General features: G+C 37.6%; 2 protein-coding genes across 3 annotated transcripts; one reads left to right on the forward strand and one right to left on the reverse strand.

Annotated features, from left to right (window-relative positions):
- Nucleotides 1-551: 551 nt before the first annotated feature.
- LOC126754638 (uncharacterized) lies at nt 552-2,901 on the forward strand. Its single transcript, XM_050466756.1, has 2 exons — nt 552-902; nt 2,447-2,901. The coding sequence occupies exons 1-2, from the start codon at nt 700-702 to the stop codon at nt 2,730-2,732; spliced, it is 489 nt and encodes a 162-aa protein (XP_050322713.1). The 5' UTR covers nt 552-699; the 3' UTR covers nt 2,733-2,901.
- Nucleotides 2,902-5,087: 2,186 nt separating this feature from the next.
- Nucleotides 5,088-6,387, reverse strand: LOC126754588 (uncharacterized). 2 transcript variants are annotated; one of them, XM_050466695.1, is made up of 2 exons: nt 5,734-6,387; nt 5,088-5,665 (listed from the first exon to the last, which is right to left on the reverse strand). In XM_050466695.1, exons 1-2 carry the CDS (start codon nt 6,071-6,073, stop codon nt 5,163-5,165), a joined length of 843 nt encoding a protein of 280 aa, XP_050322652.1. In that variant the 5' UTR covers nt 6,074-6,387; the 3' UTR covers nt 5,088-5,162. The 2 variants fall into 2 exon arrangements, with proteins under 2 accessions (XP_050322652.1, XP_050322650.1); XM_050466693.1 differs by having other exon boundaries at nt 5,088-5,683.
- Between the last annotated feature and the right edge of the window lie 4,733 nt (nt 6,388-11,120).

An 11,120-nucleotide genomic window follows, 5' to 3' on the forward strand; every position in this document is an offset into this window, starting at 1 on the left:
TTGAGGCATAAGTAGGACAATTTAAGTTGATCTAACGATAACTGATTAAAACATATTTCTTATGAATCCAGAAATTAAGGAAACACTGCTTAAAATATAGGACTTGCTATATGAAAGAATGGGAAGAATCTGCAGCGGAGATGAAAAACTTATCGATACGAATATATTTGTGATAAAGAAAAATTTCTATTGATCAAAATAAAAAGCAAAAATCTCAGTATGCAAATCACGGATCTGTGAGTTTACTACAAAACAATAATATTAAAATACATACTCACATAAGTAATTGCATGAATTAATATTCTTGCTAAAATTTTCCGGAGAAAAATGAGAAAACGAGAGCACACAATCTGTGAGATTAATTACGCAAACCAAATGAAAATCAACATTCCCGGCTAATAACCAGAGAGTCAAAGAGCAGGTGAAAAACAAATTCATTAAAAAAGAGAGACATTGCTGAAATTTCTTTTGAGCGAAATCGCGAGAGTATTTTTTATGTGGGTGCGATCAGCACAACATTTACTTTCTGCAAGTATACGCAACATTATATTTCCAATTTAGTGTAAGTTAAGCGCTGGTGAGATACAAACTGCAACTGCCAAGAAGTAAAATAATTCTTTGGTTATTGAAGTGATCGGGAAGTGTTATTTGTTTATAATTATACATATCTAAATATACTTAAAGTAAACACAACACAAAATGACTATTGACAAAAAGGAATGTGTAAAAGTGATTGTCAAAGAAGAGCCCATAATCAAGGGAGTCGAACTAATGGATATTGGTTTCCTCGAACAACAACCGGTGATCGTGAATTGTCCCGCCTGCGAAGCTGAAGCGTTAAGTATCGTACGTTTGGAGGCCATTACTTGTCTGCAACGATTTCTCAGCGCTACGAAGTTGTGGTAAATAGTTTACTTTAAAATATTTTAGTTCTGGAAAAATTAAAAACATAATTTTCTGATTCGAGATAAATAAATCTCATTAATTAAGTTTTACAATTAAAATTTTTTATAAAATATTATTAATTATAATTATAAAACAGTGCATGAATATCGCGTATGTGAAATTTGAAAAAAAATAAATCTTTAAATAACTATTTTTTTATTAATTAATGTTAAATTTTTCACAAATTTTTTTCTTATTTTTTTATAAATAATAATTTTTTAATAATATTTTTTATATAATGTTCAAAAATTCAGTAATTTAAACATCTCATAAGACAATCTGTGAATACAAAGTGCGTTCCAAAGTAAACAGGACTTAAAGAAAAAACAGAACAAATAGTTTTTTCGGAAAAATCAATTTATTTTACTAAAAATAGTCTACTTCTGCTTCAATATGTTCAAATGTCGAACGAGTGTTTTAGCTCGTTGGCCGCCAGTATGACGGTTCAAACCTTTTGAATGGTCTCTACGTCTGCATAACGCTTTTCTTTCATGGGCAAATGCATTTTTCCGAAAAGGAAGAAATCGCACGGTGCTATATCAGGTGAATACGGGGAACGGTTAATGGTTACAATGTGATTTTTGGTCAAATAATCGGTCACAAGCGTCGATCGATGATCGATGATCGATGATGGATTCTGAGCAATTTTAGGTCGTCAATCAATTAAATGCGATAAATCGATGTTTTGGAGATGTTCAATTCCATTTCCATGAATTTCAATGATGATTTCGGCTTATTTTTGATGAATTCACGCACAGTTTCGATGGAATTTTCGGTGATCACGGATTTTGATTGGCCCACATGTTGATCGTCATTTATGTCCTCACGACCGCCTTGAAAACGTTGAAACCACTCGTGCACTCTGCTACGGGATAGGCAATCATCGCCATAAACTTGTGTTCATCAATTGAAACGTTTCGGTAAAAGTTTTACCAATTTCAAAACAAAATTTAATTTTGGCTCTTTGTTCGAAGCTCATTTTCGCACCGATAACACAAACATATTTAAAACGCAATAACTTCACTTCCAATAGATGAAATGTCATGAAATTCTTACTGGACAATGGATAAAGATAGCAGATTCAAACGCATCAGTCGACATATAGGTGGCGCCACCAGGGGGCGCTAGACGTCAGGGCGCGTTTACTTTGGAACGCACCTTGTAATACATGTGTTACTTTGTTTTCAATTTTTCGATAAAAGTAATAAAAAAAATACACATTAAACTTTTCATAAAATATTTTTTTTTTGTTATTTTCTCTAAGTGATAATTTTATAAAGATTTTTGTTTACAAATATTTTTTAAATATTGTTGAGAAATATAGCAATTTAAAATTTTTTAAGCCAATCTTTGTTAAATAAGTTTTTTTTATTTTATTTCTTTTTTTAATTTTCTATAAAATTTTATAAAAACTATATATTTAGAAGTTTTGAAATCAATAATTTTTCACAATTTTTTTGCTACAAGTCAAAAGAATCTTATTATCCACATCTATTTCCAGTAAAAATTGGCAACGCCGCACCGACATCAATCATTATTGCAGCAAATGTGGCTGCTACATTGGCCGTTTTGTGCCGATCAATTGCAGCGAACGTTGCTTATCGCGCAGCGCACGGAAAATGGCGGCCAACGACAGCATGTCACTAAAGAAGCCACCGAAGGATTGTGCGGCTGAAGTGCAAAAAAAGCGTGTAGAAGTTAAAGCGAAGCGTGCTGCAGTAAAGGCAGAGAAGGAAGCAGCCAAAACTCAGGAAGCAACAGTGGTGGAGCAAGCGGAGGCGAAGTGATATTCAAAACAGGGATTTGCGACTGGAGCTGGTTGAGCGATAAAAGGAGAACAATGGAAGAATTAAATCCATTTCTATAATAAATCATTTTATATTTATTTATATATTATATTTATTTTATTGAATTATAAAAATAAAACGTAGGGAGAATAATAATGATATCAATGTATGTATATGTATATATTTTAATGCAAAGTGTTTGGGAAAAAGAAGTAATTCTTTAGAGAAAGGCAGAGCTTTGTTATATCTCAAAAATTGCAGCTTTTCTTTGTTAATATAATTAGAAACAAACATTTTTTAAATTTTTAATATTTCGTAGATTTCTTTGACAATTCCTACACAAAATTTTAAATTTTTTTTTCAAGTTATTAATGCAAAAATTATTTATTAGAAAGCATAAATGAATTTTTTGAGCCTTTCTGTTAAGGAATCCAACATGCTGTGTGTCCTCGACATAGCTTAATTGAAAACGCCTTAGAAAATCAGATTTCTATGGAATTTTCACATTAATCACCTCGAATTGTTCGCTTAATAATAATTTTATTTTTGTGGTCATAAATATTAATTTATAAATAATTGATATAATTCTACGACTCGTCTCCTGGTACGAGTTTACACACTTTATACCCAAAACATTAACCAAAACATGTTGAGTCGATCCATAAGAGATTTTGAGATCCTCTGCTATCTTTCTGGTGGTAACATGACGAATTTGAAACCCTCTTTAAACTTATGACTTATCGTCAATCATTATCGTCATTTATGTACAGACATTGTGTGCCTTGCTTTAGCCAAGTTTTTGATGTCTTCATAATCTTCATTGAATGCTTTGTGCCCCTCAAACACTTATGTTCATGATAAGGTACACTCCCCAAAATACTTCTACAACATTTTCATTTATTCCGTACTAGCAAACTCGGTGTTAAATTTGTTTTTCTTGGTAAAAATCACCTGACAAACTTGTCACAATTTACACGCGTACTTTAAATGGACCAATGGTTGAATTTGTTGTGATTGTTATTTGTTTGATGACAAAATCTTACCTTTAGTGGGGAATTAACATTGATAGACACATCATATAGTCAAAAACATTTCATTCTTATGTTATTTAATTTTCTTCTTGCATAGAATAATAAATAACTAAATATATTGCTATAATCCGACAAACAGGGGTCCTTTGATACAAATGCACATGTTCATTTTTGAACATACTCTCAGGCGATAAAACTAACTGCTAGAAAGGTGAACGCAGCTTGTGATCGTGTCATGTTAGTTAGCTAAGTGACGTTCTCGCTGACTATGTGCCTTCCTATGTTGTATTAGTCATATTTTACTCGTAATTATTTGCTCATATTCGTTACAAAGGTTTCATGTCGGTTGTTTTTCTTTCTCAACGGACCACGGTGTTCCTTTGATTTTACGCTTCTTTTTTTCTATTTCAGTATTCTTCTGTTCACTGCTTTCGTCCTTAATTAACTTCAGTCATTGTTGTACGTGCTTTGCTGGCGGACACCTTATCCGTTTCTTCTCAGTGGAATCAAGGTCCAATCTTGCATCTATGACAACATAATCAACCTCTTTAATTCCTCCAAAGTGAGGACTCTCCCAGGGATTAAAATGCAACCTTAAGTCTTCTCTTTCTGCAATTGGTGTAAACGCTCGTTTCAAATCTTTGCCAAAAAATCTAGCTGCTTCCACAATGTTTGTGCTTTCGTTAATTTCATTGTTGCTTGCCTTAACCTCCTCTTTCGTTTTGTCTGCTAGTTTTTCTTGCCCGTATTTTTAATAATACCAGGGCCTCAGATTTTCCCTGAGCTCTCTAGGCTGATCTGGACCAAATCTTTGATATTGTTGTTTTTTACTTATACAGGTCTTTTAACTTTGCTTGAGCACTCTCTGGCTCGAAGTATAAAATGTTTGGTTTGTAAGATCAAATGATGACGAAATATACAATTTTATCTTACCTCTGTTGGGGGACTAAAGTTGATAGACGCATTAACTAAATGAAGCCTTTTGAACTTAGACTTTATCATTATCAGATCAGATTATTACGAACTGAAACTAGCCATGCCGATAAAATATTCTATATTAAATTTGGATTGATAATATAAGTTATTTCTTTATTCAAAAGCCAGTCGTGATTAACAAAAACAGTGTATATGTAGACCTACCACACCAGTATATATGTAGACCTACCACCCGCACATGTATAAGGCAAAGTTTCAAATTTATAAAAAAAAGCTTCAAAAGCTTTAAAGCTACAAAACTTTCGATAGGGTTCGTGTACTGGCACAATCCAAAACAAACCGAATACATATTCCCAGTCAAAGTTATTGTGTACGAAAAAGCTTAAAGCACATACAAAAGCTCGGGTATAAAATATAACAAAAAATATTTCATACAGAATTTATCATAAACAAATGTCGGCCATTAACACAGGCAACCTTGCCGCTCTTTGTCATCGCCCCCCGACGTTCGCAAATCTGACTCCTTTATGACCGTCTCCTCTGTTTGGCAATACTCCCGGTTCGGCTTCACACAATTATTGGAGCGATCATACAAGCCCAAGAAAGTCTTGCAATTCGAACAATGCAGATACTCCTTATTGTCGTTGGGTAGCAAAAAGGGCAAAAAGCAGAAGGGCCAACAACCGAGTATGCAGGCGGCGCAGCAGGAATTGTTCGAGCTGCGTTCGGTTTGTGTGCGTATGAGCGGACGTCGATTGGCGCCGCATTTGGGACAATAGATGGTACCGTTGGCCGGGCGCCACTTTTCAATCGAAGTGCGATAGAGGCTGCGACTGGGCTTCTCGTTGTATGTCGGCGAAGAGGGCGTATGCACCGTGTAGCGACGTGTATAGGCATGGCTTGTGGCATTACTCTGATCGGCGCGCACATCACAATCGGATATATCACGTTGGACTGTATTATCAACTGGCATTTTAAAGAGACCTTTAGTTAGATTCATGGCTACTGCTGACAACGAATGCTACGATGCTTACCGCGTTGCGAGCGTATGCGCATGCGCTCACGCGAAGATGTGGAACCTGGCTTGAAGTCGTCATATTCATCCGAGCCTTTGGCGGCTCCGCGTTCAAACATGGTAGGTGCCTTATCGGCGAGCGTCTCGTGCGGCACGACGATGTTGCCAGCTGCTTCGCGCATCGACTTTTGACCGTTACGTGGCATATCCTTTTTACCGTTTTCAATGATTTCTATTTCGGGATGATCGGTGCGAATGTGTTCGAGTAACGCGTTGGTGTCGTAGCGTGAACACTCGAGAATTTTGTTGCATTTCAAACAACGCACATAATGCGTCTTAACCGGTTCGGGTGAGTCCATCGTACATTTTTAATGCTTATTTTACATTTGTTAGGTTTCTCACACAAATAACAAGAGGCAGACACTAATTTTCAAGAACGTATGCGTAATTTAGTCAGACAATTCAGGTCACAGGGCTGATTGTTATAGTTTTAGATTTTGTATTTCATAAATTTATTTTCGATAATTTTTGTCACCGAAATGTTTTTGATACGGTTTTATTAGCTTTTGTTTTGCAACTAAATCTAAGGGCTTTTAGTTAGCCTCAACAATTTTTTAGAATACAAAGTGGGATTAATTAGGTTTTAAAGCAATTTTTCGGCAGAAAAGTTGAGAAAATTAAATATTGAAACTATTTTGCTGTACAAGTTTTTCTTTATGTGATTGCTTATTGTCAGACTGGTTTACAGTTGTAATTTTGACAAGTCTCCAAAAATATTATAGAGTTACTATATTTGAAGTTAAGCATGTTGTTCGTAAAATTCTACGTAAAAAGTATCACTATTTGTTAAGAAGAGGGTTGTTTAGTTTATTCAAGCTTATTCAATTTCGATGATGAAGTCAATACGTCAATAAGATGTCAATGTTTTCCTAAGTATGTACTACCTCAAACGACATAACAATTTATGGAGTCTCCAAGCAAATATTGAGATTTATTAAAACCTCAAAAGATTAGCTGTGGGAACTCGATTCCGAGAATGCCTTGAAACCAAATTAATTTTTCATTAAAGACTAACACTTTGAACATACTGAATTTATATGAAGAACTCTTCCACAATGTTCTGAATTTATACAGAAAGGATTACCATCCTATATCTTATATGGAATAGTGAAGCTCACGCTTTTTACTAAACACGTTTTCTTTATCTTCTAATCTCGAAGTTGCGAAAAGTGGCTAAAAAAAATAAATCAGAATGAGTCAATATAATAGACTGAGTAAACAGAAACTTTAAAACAAGATACCTCAAAAATTATTTAGATTTATGTTTAGACTTTACGTATCCCAACAGTAAAAAGCTTAACGGTGCGATACCACACGATCTTGTTGGGCAATCGAACGGCACAAATGAGATATTATCAGCCCATCGAAGTGTTCTCCTAATAAATCCATTGATGGGTGTAATGTATGGGAAGAGGCGCCCTCTTGTTCAAACCAAATGTCGCCGAGATCGAGAGCTTCAATTAGTCGGTTTTCATGGCGCGATAGCGGGTGCCATTAACGGTTACGTTCTCATTGGCAACATTTTGAAGGAATGCGGACCTATGATTCCATTGACCCACAAACCCCACCAAACCGTTGTTTTTTTTTTGGATAAAATGGCAGCTCTTGAATCTCTTCAGGCTGCTCTTTGTCCCAAACTCGTTGAGCCAGAAATGAGTCTCATAGCTCAACAAATTTGGCTCAAAAAGGCTTCAGTTCCTGCACAAGTTGTATTTTGTACGCTTTCGATTTAAGATCTCGACGCAAAAAGTGTCAAGCCGTTCCATAAATCAATCCGAGTTGATTCAAGATTCGACATGAAGGAGCACAATATATTGCGAAGCAGCCGAATACTCCTTTGGATCTGATAACCTGCTATCAAAAACCTTAGCGAATATTAACAGAATAATTTTGTGAAAATGGAAAATTAAAGATGGACACATAGTGTGGGGTAAAAAATGTTGAAAATCTACCTCACAATACTCATATTGACCGTTCGTGAATATTAGCCAGAGCAACCAAGCACGAAAACAAGTAAGAGTAATTAAGTAAGAAGAAAGGTTGTAGTCCTAGAATCGTACTCACATACAAATTTCAGAAGAATGGAAAAACGTTAACCTCGAGGTTAGAAAATCTATCCATACAAAAATTTGAAAAATTGCCGATATTGGTGGATCCGAGAAATGAGCTTCTTCTTGTAGAGAAAAGCTTCTGGCAAAATTTCAGATCGAAATTTCTGAAACTGAGGCGTCGATGGAGAGACAGATGATAATGAATATTTCAAGCGAAGCCAGGTCCTTCTCCACTTGCTCCTTCCAACAGTGTGGAGGTCTTCCTCTTCCTCTGCTTCCCCCCGCGGGTACTGTGTCTTTCAATTCGCTGAACTATGTCGACGTCGTCGTATATCTCGTACAGCTCATCGTTTCATCGAATGCGATATTCGCCGTGGCCAACGCGCAAAGGACCATAAATCTTTCGGAGAACTTTTCTATGCTATATGGTGCAGAGGCAGGACGGGAATTATGAGTGACTTATACAGTTTGGTTTTTGTATGTGGAGAGAGACTTTGCTTCTCAATTGTCTACTCAGTCCGAAGTAGCACCTGTTGGCAAGAGCAATCCTGCGTTGGATTTCTAGGCTGACATTGTTGGTGGTGTTTACGCTGGTTCCAAGATAGACGAAATTATCTACAACTTCAAAGTTATGACTATCTCACGGTAGTTGGCACAGATTGTGGGGTCTCCTTTTTTATGGATTGGGCATAGCACACTTAAATTCCAATCGTTGGGCATACTTCGCCGCCGTGTTTGAATAGCTCGGCCGGCAATCCGTCGGCCCCTGCCGCTTTGTTGTCCTTCAGGCGGGCAATTGCTATTCGAAATTCTTCATGGTCGCGTAATGGAACGTCTGCTTCATCGTCATCTATTGGGGAATCGGGTTCTCCTTCTCCTGGTGTTGTGCGTTCACTGCCATTCAGCTGGAGAAGTGTTCCCAATAATCTAAGTATGCTTCAACTCTCGGTATCTATCCCAATCCCGCATGTGTTGTGGTCGATTTCAACCTCTTTCTTCCCGCATGTGTTGTGGTCGATCGTAACGTTGCGAGGTAGGCAGTCTGTTTTCTCTCCGCTGCGTCACGGCACTCCTCGTCGTACCAGCTGTTCTTTTGCACTTTCCGAAAACTAGTGGTTTCGGTTGCAGCTGTACGTACGGAGTTTGAAATGCCGTCCCACAGTTCCCTTATACCGAGTTGTTGACGAGTGCTCTCAGAGAGCAGGAGTGCAAGCTGAGTAGAAAATCGTTCGGCTGTCTGTTATGATTGCAGTTTCTCGACGTCGAACCTTCCTTGTGTTTGTTGGCGTGCGTTTATTGCTGCACATAGGCGGGTGCGAATCTTAGCTGCAACAAGATAGTGGTCCGAGTCGATGTTAGAACCTCGGAGCGTACGCACATATAAAACACTGGAGACGTGTCTTCCGTCTATCACAACATGATCGATCTGGTTGGTAGTTTTTCGATCCGGAGACAGCCAGGTAGCTTGATGAATCTTTTTATGCTGGAATCTAGTACTACAGATAACCATATTTCGGGCCCCGGCGAAGTCGATCAGCCTCAACCCATTTGGGGATGTTTCCTCGTGGAGGCTGAATTTACCGACCGTAGTGCCAAAGATATCTTCTTTGCCCACCCTGGCGTTAAAGTCGCCAAGCACGATTTTGACATCGTGGCGTGGGCAGCCCTCATAAGTGCGCTCCAAGCACTCATAAAAGGCATATTTGGTCACATCGTCCTTCTATTCCGTCGGGGCGTATGCGCAAATCAGCGATATGTTGAAGAACCTCGCTTTGATGCGGATTGTGGTTAGACGTTCACTCACCGGAGTGAATGATAGTACTCGGCGAGGGAGTCTCTCTCCCACCACGAATCCAACACCAAACTTGCGCTCCTTTATATGGCCACTGTAGTAAAAGTCACAAGGACCTACTCTTCTCTGTCCTTGTCCCGTCCATCGCATTTCTTGGAGGGCGGTGATGTCAGCCTTTATATTTGCGAGGACGTCAACCAGCTGGGCAGCGGCACCTTCCCAATTAAGGGTCCGGACATTCCAGGTGCATGCCCTCAAATCGTAGTCCTTATTTCGTTTGCCATGGTCGTCATCAAAAGGGGGGTCTCTCATCCGAGGCTGCTTTTTCTTTTTCATTGGAGTGTTTTTTTACGTGGCGGGTCCCAAACCCAGCACACAACCCTATGTAGGGGATGTTTCGCCTTCTCACTTTAGCTCGCCTTCAAACGGATGTTCTTAGGCTACCCAGAGGATACTTGGTCAAAGACCGGAAGTCGTGAGCTGCTTGAGCCATGTGTAAAAGAGTCGTTTCTGGCCACTCCCAAGTGAATGGCGATCAGAGAACTTTCCTCACTTGCGTGAACTTCTACACATGACTCCATCCTTTAGTTTAATTGCAGTTGTGAAATTGTATTCGCATTCCGAATTATATTCTCAGAAAATGCTGTAGTTATTTGCTTACATAATATCGCCATCGATGCTTCATGTTGAATAACTCTTACATAATCGAATGACCTTGGCCGGCCGCCGAACGTGTTGAGTTCCTGCACAGGAAATTACGCATAATAATCAGCAAAACAGGATTATGTCTGCCTTCTTTGAGTATATGCATTGAAATACAAATAAGGAAGGGGTAAGCTCTGGTGTAACTGAAAGCCGGGTAATAACTTCAGGTACATAAGATTTGTAAATTAGACTTTATTCATTCTAAACACAAAGGTGCACCGTTATTAAAAAAACACGCTTTCTCAATTTTATTAAGATAACGCACATATTTTGGTATGAAGTCAACTGAAAGTTCGAAAATCTTACTATTAAATATACGTGGGCTAAGGAAATTATTGATCCGATTCAATCCATTTTTGACATATTATTATCTGAAAGCAACTCTTTCCGAATCGCAATAATATTTCTCACAGGCTAACCAATATTTGTAGTAAAAAGTTAGCAATAGGCTTATACAGGGTCTCCATTTTCGGTGCATAGTTTTGTTTCGATTTTTATAAGTTTTAGATTTAGGATGGCTTACCACAAAGGCACTATTTGTGCAAAGAGTATTTATTTATTTATTTATTATAATATGACTTGTAAATCAATTTACAAACATACTAGAAAAAAAAAAGGAACTGGCTGCTTAGGCCTTCGTCCCATTTAGTACATATTAATTTACTTATATAAACATTACAATTTTAAATTAATTTTAATAATATAGCAGGTAGATGTTTTCTTATATTTACGTAGTCCAGTGTGGCTATAGCGCTATGCAAATCAACATTTTGCGATGTGTCATTGTAGCAGTTTATT

The sequence above is a fragment of the Bactrocera neohumeralis genome, chromosome 4, assembly GCF_024586455.1.
Source record: "Bactrocera neohumeralis isolate Rockhampton chromosome 4, APGP_CSIRO_Bneo_wtdbg2-racon-allhic-juicebox.fasta_v2, whole genome shotgun sequence".
In the NCBI taxonomy this organism is placed as follows: domain Eukaryota; kingdom Metazoa; phylum Arthropoda; class Insecta; order Diptera; family Tephritidae; genus Bactrocera; species Bactrocera neohumeralis.